The sequence below is a fragment of the Arvicola amphibius genome, chromosome 4, assembly GCF_903992535.2.
Source record: "Arvicola amphibius chromosome 4, mArvAmp1.2, whole genome shotgun sequence".
Taxonomy (NCBI): Eukaryota; Metazoa; Chordata; class Mammalia; order Rodentia; family Cricetidae; genus Arvicola; species Arvicola amphibius.
The window spans coordinates 105,054,767-105,078,420 of NC_052050.1; the positions used below are offsets into that span (position 1 = coordinate 105,054,767).

Sequence of the window (23,654 nt, forward strand, 5' to 3'; positions counted from 1 at the left end):
GATGCAGCTTGGCTTGGATTAGGTGCTTAAGCAGACTCCTGCAAAACCACCTCAGATTCTGAGCCAACACTTTCCCCATCCCCTGCCCACTTACTCACAAAAACACACACAAGGGCTCGATGTCATCGTGGGCTTTTATTCAATGCCAGCTCCAGGATGGATGGAGGGCTAGTCATGCACAGCCTTGGGCTCCCCTTCAGCAGGCAATGCTGTCTGGGAGGCAGGGAGGGTGCAGAGCAGGTTTGAGTGCCTAGAAATCCCCCTGGCCCCTCAAAGTGGGCAGAGCTGCATCACTGGCAACCTACTGGTTGCCTGATGGATTGCACAGCATCATGGGGGATAACCTGGGCTCCCCCATGACCAAGCTGACAGCAGGGCCAGGAATCTCACTCGGCCATTGTGGGACAAACCTCTGAGACCTCAGCTGCTTGGATCACACAGAGCTGGGGGGTTAGTCTTGTAAACACAGCAGCCCAGGCACAGAATGGGAAAGACATTCCCCCAGAACCACACAGCAAAGCTGCAGTCAGCTCAGGCCTGACTGGCAGGGAGATGACATGGTCCAGCTCACCATGATGGGACTGCCCACATGGACAGGGTTTTGTGGTGGTGGGTCAGCCATGGTCCTCACATGCTAGGCAAGTGCTATTCCAGCCCTGCAGGGACACTTCTCTCCCGGCTCGATGGCGCCCTTAGGTTGCCAGTTACTTCCTGTAGCGTGCATAGGCCGCTTCACCTCAGCCCGTTCCCACACTTGCTCTAAGCTGAAGCATGCAGGAGCTGAGGCAGATGTAGCAGGAGCTGAGGCAGATGTAGCCTGACAGTCTGAGGCTGGCTGCCCACACGAAGAATGCAGACCACACGGACCTGGCTGGCCCCTTTCAGCCACCCTAGCTCTGGGGTCACAAGCATGCTGTCAAGTGGGTCTGGGAAGGGCACGCACACAACATACACCGATACTTGGACAAACTAGAAAACACACGGTTGCCCAGAGTGCTCCGTCTTGGCCCACAGAACAGGCTCTGCAGGCTGCACAGCAGGCAGAGGCCAAGACAGCCGCCTCCGCCAGGGCAGCCAGCTTGGCTATTGCTTATAAAAAGTAATAAATTAGTAGGAGGGCTTGCTATTTACAAGTCACGGGCTCCCCCACCCCAGCTCTTCCTGGGTGGGGGGCACCCTCCTGGCATGTGTCCCTGGCTGATGGCCGCACCCCATGCAGGTGTTTGTGGGAATGACAGCTCCGTGAGGAACGGCGGCAGGGTGGTGGTCAGTCTTTCACAGCTGGCCCTGGGGTTCCAGGAGTAGCCTCTGCACCCTGAACAGCGATCTTGGGCACCGTCCGAGCTGGTCCTGGCTCCTCATCAAAGCTCACCTCCTGCACGGCCTCCTGCTTTTTGAAGGAGTCCCGGCGCTCAGAGAGGTGCAGCCTCCTCATGACAACCAGCTCGGCCTCGGCCCCGCGGCCACGCCGGCCTCCATCCCCATCCAGCCGTTCACTGGTGCCTAGGCCCAGCTTGTCGGCCGACTGACCCCTGCGGAGCCTAGGGGACCGTGCAGGTATGGGGATGTGCCCCGGTAGTGGCGATGGCGAGCGTGGTGGGGGCGTGGCCACTGGCGGGCAGGCCAGTGGGGATGGTGGGATACTGCTGGTGGATTTGCGCCGGCCACTCTTTTGACGAGGTGGCCCGAGCTTGGCCGCTAGGCCATGTAGTGAGCTGGGACGGGTGTGGCCAGTGGCAGGAGAGGCAGGGCTGCTGGAACTTGGGGATACACTGGGTGGGGATGTTGTGTCTGTGGGCAACAGGAACTGGTCAGTGTCCCCTCCTGGTGGTGGAGCCTGGACTAACCAAACTAATGGGAACCCATAACCTCCACTGTTACCATCTACTCATCCATCAAAGTCAGGGCTCATTTACCCCCTCCTCCTAGAAGCCTTCTGTCTCCTCTTAACCCTAACCCTGGCCCTTCCTTAAAGCTGTGTCTGACCTTAACTATTGTGGACCATCAGCAGAGGCCGCTATGCCGCCCCCTCAGCTCAAGCACACACCTGGGCCCCCTGCTAATTCCTATTACATATATGCATATAATTCATATTCCGATGCCGTGTCTCATGAAGCCGGAGCTAGGCTGGGATTTGCTATGTAGACCAGAATGGCCTGGAACTCTTCATCTGGGATGAAAGACACCAGCTCCCAGGCGGCTGTTACACCTGCCTTATAAACAGCCACCCTGGCTGTAAGCGCACCCACCTGTGGGGGCGTCCGGCGCAGGGCTGCGGCAGGGCGTGGTGGGGCTGGGGGACAGGCTGTGCGTGGGTGATCCAGGGAGGCTCTCGCTGGAGGACAGGGAGTGGTGGAGGCCTGAGGAGAAGCTACGGCTGGTGTGGAGCACAGAAGACGGCTTGGAGATCTTCTTAAACAGAGACTTCCGCCTGGGGACATGCATGGTGACAGTGAGGGAGGCTGGGGAGGCCAAGGAAGCTGGAGCCCCACTGCCCGCCCGGCTCACCGATCCTGGGTCTCGCGTCGGCGGCTGCGCTTGCTCCTGCGGGCCATGCGGCCCTTGGTCACGTTCTTCCGCGCAGGCCCCACCTTGATGGAGGTGTTCTCCAGGGCGGTGGTACGTAGGGAAATCTTGTTACCGCTCTGCGGGAGGGGACACCGGTCACCAGACAGCGAGAACCTCCCGGGACAGGCAGCTGCGGCTGCAAAAGCCCTGTGGGGTGTGGCACTGCTGCCCAGGTGCGAAGTGGTCACACGCGGGCGAGGGACCCATGGGTCGCACCTTCAGCAGCAGCTCCACCACATCCATGTGCACTAGGCCCAGGACCGACTCCCCGTTGATGTGCGTGATGAGGTCACCGGCTCGCAGCCCCGCCTCCTGCGCAGGGCTGCCCTCCTCCACGCTCTGCAGACACAGTACAAGGAGTCAGGCACCCCAAGCTGCACCTGCAGGGCCCTGTGGAACCCGAGCCTAGTGCTAGTAAGCCAAGGCCTCAGTTTCCCCTAGTTATAGAGTAGGGCGGGATTCACTCAGGGACAGAGAGCACGCTGGTTCCCACGGCTGGGACCCACAGTGGGGTTCTGGAGGGGTTTGTCAAGAATCAAGCCAAGTCAGTAGGATGCACACTTACCCATACCACATGGTGCACCGTGTACACATCGCTGTCGCCCATGTAGACGCGAATGGCGCGCAGACTGAAGCCGTACTTCTTGCCTGAGCTGTGGATGACGATGGGGGGCCGTAGGCTGCCACACACGGGTGACGGGTCCCGGCTGGGTGAGGAGTCTCGGGAGGAGGGGTTGGAGGACAGCGAGCGTGGCGACAGGGGGCTCATGAGGGGACCCCCGCTTCCATCGTCTGTTGGGGGGCAGCAGGGACACTGCGCGTGGGGCTCTATCCTTTTCCCACAGGGGTCACACGCCCCCAACCTGGAGCCAGTGTACGAGCCCAGTTCCAGAACCTCCCCACCCCAGCCCGGTGGCGGAGAGGGTCGGACACATTACCTGCAGTGACAATGAGGGACAGGGCAGATACAGAGGCCGACTTGGGCACTCGGCCCCCACCCCCGCCGGAGGCAGGGGAGGCCCGGGGCTTCTCAGGCCCAGCGTCTCTTGAGCCTCCAAGGCGGCGGCCTCTGCCAGCATCAAGGGGCCGAGGAGTCGAGTGCCGGGCGCCGGTGCTGTTACTTCGAAGGCGGGCATGGCTGAGGACAGCTGTATCAGCTAAGGGGACAAAAGGGGTAAGCCTGACCCTCTTCATCTCACCCCAACTGTATGAAGCTAGACGGCAGCTTCTGGCAATGCTGGGCCTGTCTTACTATAAAAGCATGGTTTCTATTCCTGTTTCAAAATCCATGTCAAATAGCCCCCAGTCTGGAAACTTTCCTGAGGTCCACCTACCGGAAAGATTGCAGGGCTTGGGTGTCACTGGGGTGGTGGGGGGTGGGGGGTCAGACTCCCCAAGAATGAAGACAGGCTTCTTAGGGTCAGCAAGCCCTGCACTTGCTCCCTCATCTTCAGACGAGAAGGCAAATTTGGGCATCGTGTCCAGGCTGATGGTGCTTAGGAGAGATGGGCTGGGACCCCGGTCGGATAGAGAGGAGGAGGCGCAAGTCCAGGACCGCAGTCTGTTTAAAGGAGAAGCCCATGCCACTCAGCCACACTCAACCCTACTCAACCCTAAAAACCCAGTTTCCAATCCTACCCTCTAGCCAACACTGCCTCTGTTAAGTCTGAAACGCAAAGGATGAATGCATTTGCTAGCCAAGTGCACCCTGGGTAGCAGGGGCCATGGGAGCCAAGGCTAAGCTGCGCCATGAAACACAGCAGTGTGATGTACTAAGGCATAGGCCTATATGTCATTCTCTTCTACAGGGCCAACAGGAAGCTCCCATGATGTCAGACTTTGTGATCTGATTCTTCCTAGCTCCTCAGTCCACCTACCGGAGGTCAATGCTCAGCCGGCGGCCGCTCTCCCCTTCAATGCTCCGCTCCCACCCTTCCTCCTGGTCCTCGCTGAAACTCCTTTCGGCTAAGGTGGGGTTAGGCTGCACAGCCAGGAACTCGGAACTGCTGTAAACCTGTGAGGTGTTTTGGGTTTTTTTAGTGGCAATAATAGGGGAACTGGCAGCACATACCCGTCACTCCAGCACTGGGGAGGCTGTGGCAGGAGGGTAGGCAGCAGAGTGAGCCTGTCTCAGAACACCAACCAAACAAGACAGACTCAGAAACATGGGTTTCTGCTGCCCAGCCCCACCTTGCTGAAGCGGTGGGAACAGGAGGAAAACTGGGGGATCTCCGTGGAAGACTCCTCGTCATTGGTCTCATCGTCCTCAGAACCCAAGTGGCGGTAGCGTTCAGAGCGCGCTGTGGGAGTGAAGGGAGAAGCTGGGGCAGCCGGGGACACCCTGAGCGGCCCAGGGCTGTGCTGTAATGCTTAGTCAGGAAGAAGGTCCAGCCGGCACAAGGACCTCCAACCTCAGAGCAGATCCTACTGTGTCCCCAAAAGCTATGTGTCCACAGCTAGGACTCCATGCATCTAAAATGTGGCATGTCAACACTGAGCTGCATTCAAGAGGAGACAGACAGGATAGGGGAGGGGCAAAGACAGGGTGGAAGGGGTGTGAGGCATTGGTCTGCATCCCCAAGCTACTTACTGTCAAAGTAGCTAGTGTCATCCTCAGCTTCAAGTTGTGGGACAAACTCTGCCTTGTGTCTCAGAAGCCCTGCCCAGTCCAGGGCCAGGAAGAAAGGATGCTGCTTCACCTCATGGGTGCCCCCTGTAGACATGTAGGCTCAGGCCTGTGCGACCCCCACTCCCTGTCTCCCTCTCACAGACCCAGTTACTTCCTTCAGAGTCTTACACAGGCCTCTGGTTAGTCCCATGTGCTCTGTCCTGGTGAGCAGCCCCGCCCCCACTGTCAATGGCTCACCAGTGCCCAGCCTATCCATGGGGCTCTGGCGCAGAAGCCTCGTGATGAGATCCTGGGCATCGGCGGGTAGTGCCTCATCTCCCTCTGGCCACATGATCTCATCTGAGAAAGGTGGGAGGAATCACAGGATGCCCTTTCTAGAACCTTCTAACAAGTCCCTCCAAGTGCTGTTAGTACTGTGGTCAGTTCCCCTCCCAGTATGAGAGCCTTTTTTTAAAAAAAAAGATTTATTGTGTATACAACATTCAGCCTCCATGTATGCCACCAGACCTCATCACAGGTGGTGTGAGTCACCATGTGGCTGCTGGGAATTGAACTCAGAACTCCTGGAAGAGCAACCAGTGATCTTAACCTCTGAGCCACCTCTCCAGCCCCAGAGCCTTCGTTTAAGATGTACTGCTGACAGGGTGGTGGCGCACGCCTTTAATCCCAGCACTCGGGAGGCAGAGGCAGGCAGATCTCTGTGAGTTTGAGGCTAACCTGATCTGCAAGAGCTAGTTCCAGGACAGCCAAGGCTGTTACACAGAGAAACCCTGTCAAAAAAAAAAAAAAGACGTACCACTGACCACCTGTCCAAACAGCTCCTCAGGCGTGTCCCCGAAGAACGGCACACAGCCCACCAGGAACTCATACAGGATGACACCCATAGCCCACCAGTCCACTGGCTTCCCATATCCCTGGCGGAAGATCACCTCCGGTGCAATGTATTCAGGCGTTCCACACACCTGTATGGAATGGGGAAGTGGGGCCAGTCTGGGGGAGTTTGGGGAGATAGGTTTTTTTTTTTTTATTTTTTATTTTTAGTCTTGCCCCTGGGTTGGGTCGGGTCGCACCTGTTTGTCCACAAACTCTCGGGCATCCTTCTCGATGTGACCTTCGTACAGGTTGGTGGCCATGCTCATGAGGCCGATCTTGGACAGGCCAAAGTCCGTCAGCTTGATGTGGCCAAGGGAGGTGATGAGCAGGCTGTGGGCAGGGCCAGTCTGCTCAGGCGGGATGCTCGCCAGGACTGGCGGAGTCCCCACTGTACACTGTTTCAGTTTTCTTTTGAGACTGGTTCTCACGAGGTAGCTCAGGCTAGCCTTAACTCCTGAACCCCCTCTACAGTCTCCTAAGTACTAGGATGTCAGCTGTGTGCCACCATGTCCCATCGTGACCTTTATTTTATGCCCCCTGTAAATGCATCTCCTGCTTAGAACCACAACCCCTGGAGGATCATTTTCTGCGTACACGGCTCTTCCTTCATGTGGTTCCTCTGCATGTCTGTAACTACTGTGTCAGCTACACAGAACAAGCACCGAGATAGACAAGAGGTGCAAACACCAGGATCTAAACACTTCTGCTCACAGCTGCACTGAGCAAACAGCCAAGACACCAGCGATTCCTGCTTCACATACAGAAGGCAGTGAGTGACCCTGACCTCCGCACAGGACGGGTGCTCAATGTGCGCATCTACCCTGCCTTTCTACCAGCAGGGTCTCTTTGAAGCTAAGGTTTAGTTAAGCAGCCCCTGAGGCCCCAACTCACCCTTAATGAAACAGCCCAACTCAGAGCCCCGCCCTAAGCCCCAACCCAGCTCAGAGCCCTGCCCCGTGCTCCGCCCTAGTAGCACCCAGTCCCGCCCTGGGACACTCACTTGTCCGGCTTGAGGTCGCGATGCACTATACCGTAGTTGTGCAGATACTCCAGCGCCAGCACCGTCTCCGCGAAGTACATGCGCGCCATGTCCACAGGCAGTGGGCCCATGTTCTTCAGGAGTGTGGCGCAGTCACCGCCTGCACCAGGGACTCGGGTCAGGCTTGGGACCCGCCCAGGCTGCTTAAGTCATCATGGGGCGGGGTCTCCAGGCTCGGTTGAGCTCTAATATGGCCCACCGCACACAGCTGGTGCCTAACTGCCTGCTCTTTCCTGCCCAGCTCTTACCTGCTTTGCTCCCCTCCCTGCCTTGCCGCCATCCTGAGCCCCCCCCCCCCCCCCGGAACCACACTCATTCCTCTCTGGATCCCAGCAGTTGTGCACAGGGGCCGCACCTTCCACATACTCCATGACCATGCAGAGGTGGCGGCGAGTCTCAAAGGAGCAGAACATGCCGACCACGAAGGGGTTCTCAGCGAAGGTGAGGATGTCACGCTCCACAAACACCTGCTGGATCTGGTTGCGCAGGATCAGATTCTGCTTGTTGATCTTCTTGATGGCGAAGCGCTGCCGCGTGTCCCGGTGGCGCACCAGGTAGACGGCCCTGTGCACAGGAGGGGGAAGTTGAGCAGCTATGGCACCAAGGCACACGCCGCACCAGCCGACCCAGGACTCACCCATAGGCTCCATTGCTGATGAGCTTGACGGTCTCAAAGTCGCTCTCACACGGCTTCCTCCGGGATGGACCACCCAGGCCACAGCTCTACACAAGGGGTGAGCTCAGGGTCGCCCACTGCAAATCTGTCCCCAAGTCTCACTGACCGCTGCTACTTCCTCTCTGTCCAAACTTGTCAAACCAGTGTGCAAGTTTTTTAGTTTTTTTTTTCTTTTCTTTCTTTCTTTTTTTTTCTTCTCTTTTTTTTGTGACAGGGTTTCTCTGTAGTTTTAGAGCCTGTCCTGGTACTCACTCTGTAAACAGAGATCTGCCTGCCTCTACCTCCCAAGTGCTGGGATTGAAGGCATGTGCCACCACCACCCGGCTACTTTTTTTTTTTTCTTAAACAGATCCTGCTTCCTGGCAAACTCATACACATGTTTCAAGACCCACCTTTTCAGTGCCCTTCCCAGCTTAGCCCATGTGTGGGAAACCTCTATGACAGGGGCAGTCCCACCACAGCCACACCCCTAAGACCACACCTATTTATTTTTTTTTCTTTTTCTTTTTTTTTTTTTTTTGGTTTTTCAAGACAGGGTTTCTCTGCAGCTTTTTTAGAGCCTGTCCTGGACCTAGCACTTGTAGACCAGGCTGGCCTCGAACTCACAGAGATCCGCCTGCCTCTGCCTCCCGAGTGCTGGAATTAAAGGCGTGCGCCACCACCGCCCGGCCACACCTATTTATTAAACATACACTTGAAACGCACCCCCTCTTCCAGCCACTAAGGAAAAGGTAAAAACATGACTACCTCAGCTTGTAACTCACCTCAGGGTATCCAGGAGCCGGGGACTGGTCTTCATTAAGGTCATTCAGGGGCTGAATCTCTGTCAAAAAAAGGTAATTTAAATAGAATTTCGCTATGTAGCCCAAAAGCAAGGGCTATAGAATCTTCTAGAAAAGATTGGGCCCTTAGTGCTCCAGATGTTCCTAAATTAGAGGAGCCCCCAGTATGTTCCTGCTCCAGGAATTGGCAGTCAGCAGGCCCTAGTTAGTCTCAGTGCGCATTACCCCATGGTGACAGGGTCAGTGTCTTGGGGAAGCAGAGTGGAGCCACAGGGACCTTCCCCCCCTCCCCCCGTACCTTCCAGAGGGTCCTTGGCCAGGCCCAGCTGGCGGATGATGTAGCGTGGCAGATCAGTCTTCACACCCTGGTCCTCGCGGGCCTGGCCCTCTGCGGCCTCCAACAGATGGTAGAACTCCTCGGGGTCGAACTCCTGCACAGGAGAGGCCGTGAGCATCCCCCACCACCACACTCTCAGGGGTCCCCGAGCCCCAGGACTCCTGTGGTGGCTCACCAGGCACTCGAGCAGCCGTGCTGGCCTGGAGATGATGATGAGCAGCTTGCGGACGAGCTGCACGATGAAGCCCACCTCTGTGCTGTCCGACCGCTCATGAGCCTGCGGGCGGGCGGGGACACCTAATGAGGCCCCGCCCACAAGTGGGCGGGGCGAACCCACATTCCGATAGAGAGCTTCTGGGATTCTGCAAACCCCGCCCCCCAAAGGCGTTACCACCTGCCGGGCCCCGCCCCAACACACATCCTGCAGCAGCCGCTCCAGCTTGTCCTGCATCTCCAGGAAATAGCGGGAGGTGACCAGGGCCTCGCCCGACTTGGCTAGGCAGTCCCGTGCCAGCTCCACAATCTGGTGGTGGATGAAGCCCAGGACACCGTCTGCCAGAGCCAGGCGGTTTCCAGGAGCAAATGCCGCCAGGAAGTCCTGTAGCCGACCCTCCATCTGCGCAGTGGCCTGCGGAAGGGTGGGGGTTAATGGCAGGAGCAGGGTCGGGGGGGGGGGGTAAAGGACAAGCGGACCAAATGGGGGCGGGGCCGTAGTCAGGGTGTGGGGCTGGTGGAGGATAGCAGTGAGATAGGTCAGTCAGTGGGTGAGCAGGGCTGGGGTGACTGACAGGAGGGGCATGGTCTTGTCGGTGTTGGGCGGGGCTCTGATGAGTGATAGGGGGCGGGCCTGGCCTGGCTAGTGGACCCCGTTGGCAGAGGGTGGCAGCTGGGGCAGAGAGGCCTGCAGCACACCTTGGGGAAGCGCTCCCGGTACACGTGGTTCATCATCACAATTTCATTGTCAAAGGTTCCAGATGTGCGTCCAGGGCTGAAAGCATGACACGGGGGTGAGGGACACCAAGGGGCCTGACAGGTGGAGGGGCCCTAGCCCAAGCCTACCTGAGGCTACGTGAGCGTGGGCGCAGGCGCGGGGAGCGGCCTCCATCCTCTTCCACCACGCTCTCTGAGCTGCGGAAGTGCTTGGACAGGAAGCGCAGCTCGTCTGCTGTGGGCTGGAAGGGAAGCTGGTGGAGACGCTCCCGGGAAGACGAGCTTGACTGGTATAAAGAAGGTCAGGGTCACAGCTGAACTCAGCACCCCAGGATCGCCCCCTGCCAAGGACCGCTTAAGGCTCCGGCCCACTGCAAGCCTTCCCGGCCTAGACTGGGAGTCCCCCCACGCCACGCCACAAAAGGGCGTGTGTCCGCCCCAGTCTACCCCCATCCACCTGCCCAGAGCAGCTGTCAGTACCGACACGGTGGAGCTGGGAGTGTTGGTTCCATAGCCGGAGGATGGGAGAGAAGCAAGCGACCATCTTCTGCCATCAGCCCTGGAGAGGGACAGGGGCAGATGGAAAGACAGCCTGGCAGGTATTTGCATCAGGCTGGGCTGGCGGATTCCCATTTTTTGGACCAAGGAGCCAGCAGGCAGCCAGGCCCAGGGGTGTCCTCCAGGAAGCCCTCCCTTTCTGATGCAGGTGCCACCTAGGCTTTGGTTGTCAGGATACACCCCCCAACAACCCAAAGGCACGCCAAAAAAAGGCTTCAGCCCCCAGACATAGGGTGCTCGCTCAACACTTGTTGGTCAAATTGAAGGCCCTGGGCACACATGTCAGCTCTTGGTTAGTGAACAGCGAGGCTGGCAGCGAGTTAGCGATTTCTGAGTAGGCTGCAGCCCCCTGTCCGTCACAGGACTGTGAATTACCTGTCACCATGAGAGAGGTGGCTATGGAGGGCCATGTGTCTGCCAGGGCAGAAGCCACAGGGAGAGACTAGAACCAGGCAGGAAGGGGTCAAAAGAGGGGGGAGACATCAACGAGGGGCAGGTCTGGCCCTGTGAGGGTAAAGTTCTGTGAGGAGGCCAGGCACTCACCTCCGGGCAAAGGGGAAGCTGACAGCTGCTGTGGCCCAATTCCGAGGACTGTCCAAGGGGCTGTTACCTGCTGGTGGGAGCGGGGACTGAGTCAGGGTGGAGCTAGGACGCAGGACCCAGCCACCTGCCTGGATCTCCCCACTCACCCGTTGGGACAGACAGCGGTGACAGCGGCCTGGAGACAGTGGGTGAGGGTGTCCCCACAACTAGGCTCTTTCGGTTGCCACTGCGGCAGCTGTGGAGGGATGACAGGTTAGAGGGTAACCTTGAGGGCGCAGGGACCAATGCACCAGCTGTGCAGCCAGGTGAGACCAGCCACTACCACTCCTGCGTAGGTCCCTTTAAGGGTTTTTAGCAGGGGGTTCTAAGACCCACTGGGGTCATCCCTAAGCAAACATCCCTTTTTGTTTTTCAAAATGAGACAGCCCTGGCTGTCCTTGAATGTGCTCTGTAGACCAGGCTGGCCTTGAGCTCACAGAGATCCGCCAGCCTCTACCTCCTTGAGTGTTGGGATTAAAGGTGTGCGCCAACTTGCCCAGCTCAAACGTCTCTTCTTATTTTTGAGTCAGAGTCTCACTCAGCAAAGGCTGGCCTTGGGACTCAGAGGGTGACCCAATGACTGACATCCTGGGACGACACACGGGGCACAGCCTGTTCCGATCTCCTTCCATCCTTGGTCCACTGATGACATGGTGGGAAGCCCATCCAGTTTCATGGGGACACTGGCACATGACCAGGACACACTGACAGACTTCCCAGCTTGGCCATGCACCTTACACCATGACCCCTGCCAGGCACTGAGTCAGGCGGGGGAGACAGGGCATGCTCCTGAGCCATGGCTGTGGGAAGCAGGTACCCCTCTGTCCCTAAAGCTGCTGTTCCCACCTTCCCAAGGTCCCAAAGAACTAACTACTTCCTGACTTGGTGGCACACTCCCTTACTCCCAAATTCTCTCTGCATTACAGGCCAGCGTGGGCTACATACAAACAACACAAAAGCCAGCATCAGCATTGTGACTCTCAGGCTGATTGTCCGTGTTTTAACTTCTCCTCTGATGCCATGTCCATTTGGGCCACCCGTCCTGACCCCCAGCCCAGGCCTCTGGGCCCTGAGCCTCGCCTCCACCTCTGCAGAGCTGGAGACACTAGGTTCCTGCCCTCCTCCCAGCCCCCCACAGTCACCCAGCAACAGCGGCTCTGACAGACGACAAGGAGAGCAGCCCACACAGCCCTCCACCAACGCAGCTCTGCAGAAGTGTCAGAGAGGGAGCAACAGGCGGGGCCTTGAGGCAGAGAGGGTTTTGGGTGATGAGGGGCACAGCTTGAAGGTTGAGCAGTAGGAGTGTGGCAGGGAGTTGGGCCCAGCTTGGATGCTGATGTGGGAGCCTGTTTCCCCATCAGGACACCCAGAAGGTTCACAGAGCCATTACACCCTGTGAAAACAGCCTTAGAGGGACAGAGACTCTCAGAGCCTACTGCAGGAGGCCCCACCCCTAGACTTAGCTAAGCCACAGGTGTGGAACTCAGCAGTAGTAATCGGCCCTAAGTTGGGGGACCCACCAACTGTGCCTGCTCCGAACACAGGGAAGCAGGGCCGCGGATATCAAAAGTGGTAGGAATTGCCCCCTAGGCTGAGGTGTGGGTGCAGAAGCGGAACCCACAGGTCCTTCTGCACACGACACACAGGCAGCCACACCCTCTCTGCCTCCAGCTGCCCCCACGTCCTGCAAAGAGACCAATGAGAGTGGTTGGCTCCTCTCCCTCATGCTTACGGCCATGCCTTGAAAACAACCTGGGATCCTGGGATCATCCCAGCTGAGCAACGTTATAGGACTGTTTACACAGCTCCTTGTATGCCGGTTCTAATAGGCCGGTATCTCTGGGAACAACCGAAGCTTGGATTCAATACTTAGGGTCCTTGCAACCCAGACTTTGCCTATCTACACAAACCTAAACACAGAGAAATCCAAGTACAGAGATGCTGGGTGACTCCCTGGGGTCACACAGCATGGTGATAGCTAAGCTGCAATTGTGCCTGGGTCTGGATGAGGAATCACCTCTCACTTGACCTGTACCTAAGGAGGAGGACCTGGGCAGAGGAGAAGACAGGCATGCCTTGGCTGCAGACCCGCCACCCACTCGTCAGCCTGGGCCATGAGTATTTGCATCTGCGCCGTTTCCGCTGAGCGCTCAGTACAGACCGCTTCATTTTTCTCAAATTCCTCGCTTTGCGCGGCCCCGAGTTCGGGTTCAAATCCCGGGAGTCCCAGCTGGACCCAACACTCCGAGCTGCCCCTACCTTTTGGAACGCTGTAGCAACGCACCCTTGGCCAAGCGGCTGCGGTGTCCGGGAGCCGCCACCGCCGTCCAGTAGCTAGGGTCCGACATGCTGCCGTCCCCCGCCCGCCGGGGCCTCTGCCGGATCGGCCGGATTCGGCCTGAGCCCCGCGGAGCGGCCCGGCAGCCGCGGGCTACCAGGAGCGCGCGCGGCCCGCAAGGAGGAAGCGCTGCTGGGAGCCCCGCCCAGCCAAGGGGCGGAGCAGGAGGGGCGTGGTGTCGCTATGGAGAATGGCGGCGGGGCGGGGCGTTGCCAGGGCCCTCCTCTAGAGAACCTTCGCTCCTATAGCTCTACCGGAAACGCTGGGAGGGAGCGTAGTTAGAACCCGCTTGTGGCGCCCGGCAACGCGAGGGCCTTAACGGATGGCCGGGGCGTTGCTAGGGTTCTGTGCGAACGTGGACGTTGCTATGAACCCCAGCATCACCGGCAGGACTTTGCCTATAGTCTGAACAGAGGGGGCGTGTTTACCTGCCTGTTGCTAGGGCTCTGCGTAGCAAGGGCGGGCGTTACTATGGACCTCAGCAACACCGGCAGGCCGTTGCTATGGCTCTAGGTGGGGGAGGGGGGTAAGGGGCTCTAGGATGAGTGTGGGACCTCAGCAGCATGAGCAGAATGTTGCTAGGGTTCTGAGCAGAAGGGGCGGGGTTACCTGACCGTTGCTAGGGCTCTGTGCAGTGAGGGCGGGGCGTCGTTAGGCCCCTTGCAATCACCCGGGCGTTGTTTTGGCATTTACCAGAAGAGGCAGGGCGTAACTAGGGCCCGGGTAGCGGGGTGGGCCGCCGGCGGTACTGGTGCTGATGCGACGGGTCTGTCCCTGTCCCTGGGGCGTCAGCCCAGCACTGCCCCTTTCCTTCCCATCTGTAAAACCCCTGCGGTGAACGTGGCGTGGTGCCAACAGACTCTGCGTGCATGGCCATGAAAGCCATTAGCAAAGGTAAGTAGCATACACTGAGTTACCAAAGGAATACGTCCTTCTCCCCTAGGTCCTAATTAGTCAGTGGCGTTCATTCTGATAGCACTCGGCTCCCTGAACCATTAGACATTTTGTATCCCAGCCTTGTGGGATTTGAAGCCCAGACCCCATATCTGGGACAAGAAGAAACGGAGGCACAAGAGCCTAAGGTGTCCCCAGTCCATCCCTCTTCTCAAGTCGCCCCCAGACATTGCCACATCAGGCGTCCCCCACCCTTGCTGACTAGAGCACAAACCCATATCCACTCATTCATAAACATTTATCGAACACCTACATTGGCTTGCCTCTGGGACACCTAGGGGTAACATGGGGGTGGTGGTCTTTGGTTTCAGATGGGAGAGAGAATAAACAGGAAACAGATGAAGAAATTCAGAATAGGGCCGGGCGGTGGTGGCGCACGCCTTTAATCCCAGCACTCGGGAGGCAGAGGCAGGCGGATCTCTGTGAGTTCGAGGCCAGCCTGGTCTACAAGAGCTAGTTCCAGGACAGGCTCTAAAAAAAAAAGCTGCAGAGAAACCCTGTCTCGAAAAACCAAAAAAAAAAAAAAAAAAAAAAGGAAAAAAAAGAGAAAAACAAGTCAGGTGGCGGTGGTGCGCGCCTTTAATCCCAGCACTCGGGAGACAAAGGATTTCAGTGAGTTTGAGGCCAGCCTGATCTACAAGAGCTAGTTCCACGACAGCAAGGACTGGAATAATTTCAAACAAAGAAGGGATGTAGGAGAGAGGTCTAGCATGAAGGAAGACCTGGGCCCATTCTCAGCACTTTATCACACTTGGGATTGGTGGCACACACCTGTAGTCACAGAACGTGAGAGCAAAGACTAGAGCTGATGGCCTCCCTAGATTATGTTATAGACAGGCAGGCAGGCACATGGTGACTTGGGAAAGGGCATCATAGATGGGGGCTATGCTCACAGAGCTAACCACACAGGCTGCATTAGGGAGCCATGGATGGTGCTTGAGACCCCCCCCCATGTCTGTTGGGATGGAGGTTGAGGACTCCTTCCAGGAACAGACGCTGAGAACCACATCATGGTAGCCCTGAGAGAAATGGGTTAGCTACAGCACACATGTGCTTTGAGTCCCAGGGATAGGCCCTGCAGGGGCCAGGTGTGATAAAGAGGATTACAATGGCTATTGTGACTCTGGGTATCAGGTATAGATCCCCTACAAAATACTCAGAGCCTCCTGACTCTGAAGACCCAAATGGGGACAGAGGCCTGGGTCTCATAGGCCTCCAGTCCAGGAAGAGCCTTACCCTTGTGCTTACCCTTGTGTGCTGGGATACTCTCTCTCTCTCTCTCTCTCTCTCTCTCTCTCTCACACACACACACACACACACACACACACACACACACACACACCATACACAGCTATCCCCCTGACCTTAGTTCGTAAACCCCGCCCATCCACGCTCCCCCTGGACTGTTTCTCACTCTGGAGAACTTTGCTATGCTAATGCGGAGTGCCTGTCTGGAGGGAGAGGTTGGTGCACAGGATGCCCTGCTCACACTCACCCCACAGCTCCCTGCTCACACTCACTCCACAGCCTCCTGCTCACACTCATCCCACAGCCTCCCCCCTAACACTCACCCCACAGCTCCCTAGGGATGATACACAGGATGCTCTGCTCACACTCACCCCACAGCTCCCTAGGGATGATACACAGGATGCTCTGCTCACACTCGCCCCAAAACTCCCTAGGGATGATATACAGGATGCTCTGCTCACACTCATCCCACAGCTCCCTGCTCACACTCACCCCACAACTCCCTAGGGCTTTCCCAGCAATGCTCTTGGATGGGGGTCTAATGCCACCGGTGACCAGCTCTGTGACCTTGGCATTGCGTCTCTGCTGCTGCCACAGCTTAAATAGCAAAGGCCTAGGTGTGTCTTACTCTGACCAAGCCATTCTGTTGCCTCTTTCCCTATGCCACAGGGTGTGGCCCCTGTCCCCCAGTACCATGTCCTGTGCTCCACAGGTAAGTTTATGTTCCATCTGTGCTAGGCCTGTAAGGACCTGTGTCCTAGAGAGCCAACTTGAGATGGCCTCTGAGCCCTCCACCTGCTTCCTGTTCATTTTACCAGAGCATCAAATAAACGTCTGCTGTATACCTGCCCTGAGCACATAGTGTGAGCAGAAAGATTCAGGCCAAGCCTGTGAGGCTCTCAAAGTTCTGAAGGAAATGAACACCCAGTAATCACACAGGAAGATGGGCACGCAGCAGGGTTTACCCCTCCCACTAACACTAGTGAGGCTTAGGCAGGAGGATCATGGAAAGTTTGAGGTCAGGCTGGCCTACAACCTAAACTGTACAAAAGCAAACAAACAAACAAACAAACAAAAAACCCACAAACAAAAACAAAAACCGCCTCTCACCAGGTGGTGGCTGCACAGGCCTTTAATTCCAGCCAGCACTTGGAAGGCAGAGGTAGGAGGGTCTCTGTGAGTTCAAGGCCAGCCAGAGCTACACAGCGAAGCCCAGTATTGAGTTAAAAGTCTCAACAAACAAACAAAAAAACAAACAAACCAAACAACAACAAACAAATCAAACCCTCTGTCTCAAAAACCAAGGACCAGGGGTGTGCCTCAAGAGTGGAGCCCCTGCCTAGGATCCCACAGTGAGGGGCTGGGGACGTGGTTCAGGGGTGGAGCCTTTGCTTTGCATCTAAAAAAATCAAAAAACAAAAAACCATGGAAACCAGCCCTGATGGGGTCCAGTTTAGGGAGTTGGTTATGGAAGAATGGGTGAAATGTCTCCATTTCAGACTCGATGGAGGCCTTCAAACCTAAAAGGGCAGAGCTCTGAACAGGCGGTGGCAAGTGCAAAAGACCTGGGACCTTAGGGATCGTGGGGACACTGGAGGACCTTCTTCCTCTCGTGCCTGGATCGGAAGGGCTCATACTGAGGTAGGAATGGTTGCCAGACAAATCAGATTCATCCCGGTCCAGTACGGGGAGGGAAGCTGAGGCCCTGTGTGACTTCCGGCGAAGTGGTTCTGCTGCCCTCTGGTGGTGACTTGTGGCTACCTGGTCCCCATAGAGCCTCTTCCAGTTCCTCCAGGTAAAACCTGTTCTGTCGCAGGTGTCCCCAGCCCAGGGCCCTCCCTCTGGTGTGCCCTCCCCTGGTTTGGATCCAAGGGCTCAGAGATGCTCTGGTCTCACACTGCCTCCCAGAATGCCCCTGGGCCTCCTCCACCTACGCCTCAGTAAGTGTGGTGACAGCAGTCCCTGCCTCCCTTGGGCAAACACGACCAGCTCCAGGCACTAGCTTCCTCAAGAAGTTTTAGACCCCCACGGCTTTATTCTCCACCCCACCCGGTCCTAGCCGCCTGGGGCTAACTTTCACCTAACCCTGTCAACATGACCTCCCCGGGGGTCAGCGCCTGAACACAGCTCAGTCCTCATTAGTCATCCATTCCCCGGCCGCCTCCTCTGGCCAACTGAGAAGCCTCTGAGGGAGATGTCATTCTAGTTCACACCTACCGGCTTTTTACCGGACGTGCTGGCCGGTGCCTAGACGGTGTTTGCCGAGTAAATGAAGGTGACCCCATTCATTTGGAATTTAGTGTTATGTGTATTCCCCATTCAAATTTTACAGGATGTGCTCGTTCATAGTAAGATGTAATGACTCCCCGGGAAGTTAAGGCTCTTGACGTTCAGAGGGTAAGCCTCTGAAGCCCAGCAGTCACAGAGGGTAGGGTATGGTGGCCAAGCTGGCCCCGCTTATGGTTTCCTCAGCTGGGAAGCATGGTCAGGGCAGAGTCGGCCCCCAGTCGGTGAACTGTTTCTTTTCGGTCTAGTGCGGCCTATTTGGGTTGGTCTGCGACTAGAGGGAGGCGTTTCCGGCGGGTCCCGAGGTCACAACCTGGCAGGGCTCTGGGAATCCAGCACCTGTCTCGGGAAGTTGTTGGGCTCAAGTTCTGGCACCGCCTTGGACACCTGCCCAGCGCCAGCCTGAAGCTGGGCGCTCCCGCGGGGTCCGGGGTCGGGAAGGGGCTGACGCTGAGGCCTCGGGGAGTCAGGGGTGTGAAGGCCCGAGCGGAGGGCGCGCGAGCGGGGCGGCGCCACTCACCTCCAGGGTTGCAGGCCCAGCGACGGGCTGCACGGGCTGCACGGGCTGCCGGGGCTCAGCAAGCATGGGCTCTGGCTGCTCGGCGACAGACTGCAAGACAGAGGCGGGCGGTGACCCCGCGGCGACCCGGTGTGACCCCCGCGGGCTCCCGGGGGCCGCACCGCGGGGCTCGGGCCTCGGTACTCACTCGAGCGTCAGCGCCGGGATCAGCAATTTCTCCCTGCGGGACTTCATGGCGGCACCGCGCGAACCGACGCCCGGTGGCACCGGGCGCGAGCAAACGCGCGGGGACTACGGATTGAGGGACGCTCGCACCGGCTGCTGTCGGGGGCGGGGGCCACTGGTCGAGGGGCGGGGCCGGGGCGGGACAGCAGGTGGGCTGAGGGGTGGGACCATTGGCGGGACGGAGAAGTTGACCGGCCGGACTAAAGGCCACGGAGCTGGGAAGGGCGGGGCTACAGCTGTGGGCGGGCCTATGGTTTGGAGGCAGGGTTGTGGGAGGGGCTATGGGTGCTGAGTCGACCCCGGCTTCTGGGGGCCGCGGTATGGGAGTGGGGCGGGACATCTGTTGTGTAGGCAAGGCTAAGGGGTGCGGGGTGGAGCTATGGGGTGTAGAGTGGGCCTTCCGTGGAGAATCGCGTATTCTAAAGAGGGCGGGGCCTAGTGTCGCATAGCTGGGTATGACTTGTGGCCGGTGGAGCGGGAGGGGGGCTCACGATGTGTTCGATGGGCGGGGCACATTGAAGCAATTAGCAGGACTCGAGGTGGGGCCTCTGGTGGGCGTGGCCGCTGGACGGGCTCTTGGAGGCGGGACACCAAAGAACTGAGTTAGGGGTGGGGACAGAGGCAGAGCCTCTCATGGTGGGGCAGGGCTGAGCACCAGAAGACCGAGGGCATGCGTGCGTAAAGGAACCAGCGGGACCAGCACTCTATTGCGGGGGTGGGGTAGGGGGGATGGTTGGGGTCTACAGTCCTAACCTCCTTGGCCAGGTCCTGGGACATTCAGTCCGCCCAGCCATGGGTCGGAAGGGAAGGCGACCTGGGCCCGGCGGACCGCGACCCCCCTCACCCGAATCGCTTTGGCTTGTCGCTTCCCATCGCCACTCTCCCACAGACCTGGTCCCTGACAGCCCTCGGTAGAGACATAGCACGGGTGGTGTAGGGCTGGCAGTTTCCCGAGGACTCTGGCCCTCACTTCACCCTCGAGATCCGTTCACTGCGCTCCTCCCACCCCCCTCCCCCGGTCCCTCAAAGCGCACTCAGGGCAAGGTCCGACCCCGCCCCAGCACAGCCATAGTGCGTATGACTTGGGGTCATTGAGGCCTCGTTCAGAACTCAAGTCTCCTCCTCTACCTCAGCCAGCTCCCCCTCCACTGCCAGGTACCACTCCAGTATCTTTGCCCACGCCGCTCCCTCTGGAAGGCTATTGTCCCCACAGTAATTCCCACCTCACCGCTCGTCCTCTCCAAGATCAAGCCTGACCTCCTCCAAGTGAAGGCCCACCACCTGTCTCTTTCTGTTTAATTTCCCTGAGCACACACATTTCATGGTTTGTGTTCCCATTAAGAACCCGAAACCAGAGGACTGAACAGTCTTCTTCCCAACAGAGAGGGTGCCCAGCACAACAACAACAACAACAACAACAAAAAAACCACATGGAGCTTCTTTGACCCCAAATGAGGCACACGCAGCCTGCAAAGGTGGGGTGTCCAGAGCTGTTTGCTCTCAGTGAACAGGAGGTAAGCCCCACCCCATCTGTAAACCCAGGACACACAGAACAAAATGTTTTTTGCGTTTCGGATCTCCCCAGATGATGATGCCAGCCCCACAGATTCTGTTGGTGGGCGCCGAAAGGAAGCGAGTCTCACTGGGGTACACAAGCCCATTCCAATGTACTTGGGCTAGAGGTGATATTTCATAACTTTTCCCGCAGTGCTAAGAATCAAATCTCTTTCTTTTAAATGATTTATTTAAATCTATTTTATGTGCATTGGTGTGAAGGTGTCAGATCCCCTGGCACTGGTGTTACAGACAGTTGTGAGCTGCCTTGTGGTTGCTGGGAACTGAACCCAAGTCCTCTGGAAGAGCAACCAAAGCACCTAACCACTGAGCCATCTCTCCAATCCCCTTTTGCTTTTTCTACATTTATTTATTTAGTGAAAGGGATCCTGTCTCTGCACACATTTGGAGGTCCAAAGACAACTTGTGGGATTGCTTTGGGTTCAGAGCACTATAACAAATGCCTTACCCATTGAGCAATCTGGAGAGCCGATGACCTTAGAATCTGAGACAGTGAACTTAAACCCTGTAGAGAATGGTGTGTGTGTGTGTGTGTGTGTGTGTGTGTGTGTGTGTGTGTATATATATATATATATATATATATATATATATACATACATACATACATAAGGCAGGGTCTCATGTGGCTCAGGCTGGCATGAAACCTCTGTCAATCTTCCTGTCTCAGCCATGAAGCTGTGCTTAGGCTGGATCCCACGCTGAGAGGGAATCTTTTATAAGAAAGGAGGAAGAGGCTGGGGAGGCCCAGTAGTTGGAGGGATGGTTGTTCACGGTGAGGAACAGAGTTCAGATCCCTAGAACCCACCAGTGACCCCAGCCTGGGAAAGTGGAGCTGGCAACTCTCCAGAGCACACTGCTGAGCTCTGGATTTGATTGAGAGACCTTGCCTTAAACAATCAGTGTGGAAGACCATTTTTTTTGTTTGTTTGGTTTTTGTTTTATGAGCACACACACACACGCAAACACTCGTGCATGCACGAGCGCACAACACATGAAAATGGCAAAAGAAAAGACAATGTTGTAGTTATTCTAATCATTGAATAAATTACTCACCCGCGCCCCCGGCGTGGAAGACTCAGCTCCTTCTGAAATGAGACACAGAAAGTGAGGTCAACCCAGGAAGTCTCCCACCCACTACACACCAACGTCAGCCATGTCCAGACCTGCTCATGCCACACGCCCCGCCCACACCAAAGGCGGCCTGCCACGCTGTGAGCAATTTAGGCCTTACTCTCACCTGAGTACTGCTCACCTGGCTCCCAATCCTGGTCCTGCCAGCAGGGGCGGGGGAGGGGACTATTTAAAATATAGATGGGCCAGCAGGATGACTCAGTGGGTAAGGGCACTTGCCCACCTGACCACCTGAGTTCAATCCCCAGCACCCACATGGCAGCCAGGAGATCTGCCGTCATTGCACAGACACGCATGCAGGCCAAACACCAATGCATAGAGAATAAAGATAAACAGTTTTTAAAAAAAGATAGCCAGGCGGTGGTGGCGCACACCTTTAATCCCAGCACTCAGGAGGCAGAGGCAGGTGGATCTGAGGCCAGCCTGGTCTACAGAGTGAGTTCCAGGACAGTCAAGCTCACACAGAGAAACCCTGTTTCTGAAAAACAAATAAAAAATTGGCTGTCTGTACTACACAGAAGGCAAGAGAACCCTGGCCTTGGGGTCCACTGGAGCACGAGCACATGGAAAATCTGAGTGAGTATGTGTGTCATGGCACATTTGTGACAACTTGCAAGAATGGGTTTTTCTTTTCCAGTGTGGATCCCAGAGAAGAAGCCAGGCTGCCAGACGTCGCGGCAGGTGGCTTGACTGGCTGAGCCATGTAGCTGACCCTGGCTTTGTTTTCAAAATACTCTCTGTATGTAGCCCAGGGTGGCTTGGAATTCACGGTGATTCTCTTGCCTCAGCTTCTCAACCGCTGAAAGGACAGGCTTGCACCACCAACTGCGTCAGAGAGGTTTTCCCTGATTGCCGTGCAGACCTTGCGATGCTTTAGAGATACGATGCCTTGGTTTCCCCAGTTGGAATGAGGGTTTAGCGTCAGGAAGGCTGCACCAGCAACCAGGGGACATTACTGTTGGCTGCTGTGACTCCTGTCACTGTTTAATCCAGCCCCGCCCAAGCAGAAACTGCTCATGTCCTGTCTCATTTACCAAGCATCTACTGTACAGGTTGGGAAACTGAGGTACGGAGACAGGGTGGGATAGCTGGAAAATGGGCTCTCCAGATGCCCCCAACTCAACAGACAAACTCACTGGGGCGGTCACTTTGGGGACACGGACTATTTTTACAATGGTGGGCTCTAGGCTACCCACGTTCCTAGGCGGGCGTTTCTCATGGCAACCAGTGACATCATCCATCCCCACAGCCAATTGGAGAGGGGCGGAAACTGCCAGGCGCTGGACCACAGGGCGGCGGGGGATTGGCAGGTAGAAGGGATGGGCCTCTGCTGTTCTAGGGTTTATGGTCTCCTCTCTGTCTCGTCCACTCAAGAAAGTGTGTGTCTTACACCAGCTCCCCCACTACCAAGCCAGAAAAAGAATTCAAACTCAGAGCTCCAGCCTGGTACCCCCCCAATAATGGCCGTTTTCTTCATATCTGGGGATGCTGCTGTGTGGCGTCCATCAACTGCCCAACCTCTCTGTGCCCCAGTCAACTCATTTAGAAAACAGCAGGTCTCACAGAACCGCGCGCTGGCATCGTCAGCGACGACGAGTAGTATAAACGCGTCCCCAACACACAAAAGTACTCCAGGCGGGGCGCGGGGTGCTGCCAGGCTCCGGAAAGCTCCCCGGAAGTGGGCCCACACGTCCCCGCGCCATCTGCTTTCACGGCCCTCTCGCCATCTGCTCCCGCAGCAACACCCACACGGACGCCCCGCTACTGGCTGTTGTTTATTTTTCTTGGGGCCTCTCTCTGCAGCGCAGGCTGATGGCCTGAAACTCGCCATCCTCCTGCCTCAGCCTCCAGACAGCTGAAATCACAGGCAGGTGTCGCCATGGCTCTCACTGTTTTGTTGTTGAGACAGAATCCCTCTCTTGTAGCCAGGATGGCCTCGAACTCCTGATCCTCCTGTCTCCACCTCCTGAATGCTAGGATGGCCTGTACTCCTCGTGGTTTAAGCAGTGCTGGGGGTGGAGCCAAGGGCTTAAGGTGCACTGGGCAAGCACTCTACCAACTGAGCCCCAACTGAGTGTGTCCTTTAAATCTGTGATTAGGGGTTCCTCGTGGATCAGAGTGCTGTCCCCACGTTTCAGTCCTGGCCTACAGATCACACAGTTCGTAGGAACCAGAGCTGGTCATGGAGCGCAGGAGCCAAGGTAAGTAGTCTACAGGGAGTTTAGGGCCACCCATTTTATAACTGAGAAAACTGGCCAATGTGAGCTGCGTAGAAACACTAGGGTTTGGGGCCCACTGGGACCCCAGAGTCCACCTTACAGGGATTTGGCTCTGGAGCCCCGGCAGGCCTTAGAACTCGAGGCTATCCTCCTGCCTCAGTTTCCCAACTCCTGGGATGATAGG

The 23,654-nt window shown here is 56.9% G+C and overlaps 1 protein-coding gene across 4 annotated transcripts; it reads right to left on the reverse strand.

Annotated features, from left to right (window-relative positions):
- Window positions 1-917: 917 nt before the first annotated feature.
- Window positions 918-19,135, reverse strand: Mast3 (microtubule associated serine/threonine kinase 3). Of its 4 annotated transcripts, none has more exons than XM_038325645.2 (27): window positions 18,508-19,135; window positions 18,321-18,410; window positions 11,082-11,170; window positions 10,936-11,005; window positions 10,315-10,393; window positions 9,964-10,121; window positions 9,817-9,892; window positions 9,323-9,532; window positions 9,080-9,181; window positions 8,866-8,998; window positions 8,550-8,608; window positions 7,747-7,832; window positions 7,465-7,673; window positions 7,071-7,209; window positions 6,268-6,400; window positions 5,994-6,159; window positions 5,435-5,536; window positions 5,159-5,281; window positions 4,759-4,868; window positions 4,446-4,582; window positions 3,903-4,129; window positions 3,507-3,725; window positions 3,134-3,360; window positions 2,785-2,907; window positions 2,509-2,645; window positions 2,250-2,431; window positions 918-1,791 (listed from the first exon to the last, which is right to left on the reverse strand). In XM_038325645.2, the coding sequence occupies exons 1-27, from the start codon at window positions 18,552-18,554 to the stop codon at window positions 1,268-1,270; spliced, it is 3,957 nt and encodes a 1,318-aa protein (XP_038181573.1). In that variant the 5' UTR covers window positions 18,555-19,135; the 3' UTR covers window positions 918-1,267. The 4 variants fall into 4 exon arrangements, with proteins under 4 accessions (XP_038181573.1, XP_038181574.1, XP_038181576.1 ...); XM_038325646.1 differs by having other exon boundaries at window positions 10,936-11,002; window positions 18,508-19,134; XM_038325648.1 differs by lacking the exons at window positions 18,321-18,410; window positions 18,508-19,135 and adding an exon at window positions 13,234-13,450 and having other exon boundaries at window positions 10,936-11,002.
- Window positions 19,136-23,654: the final 4,519 nt, after the last annotated feature.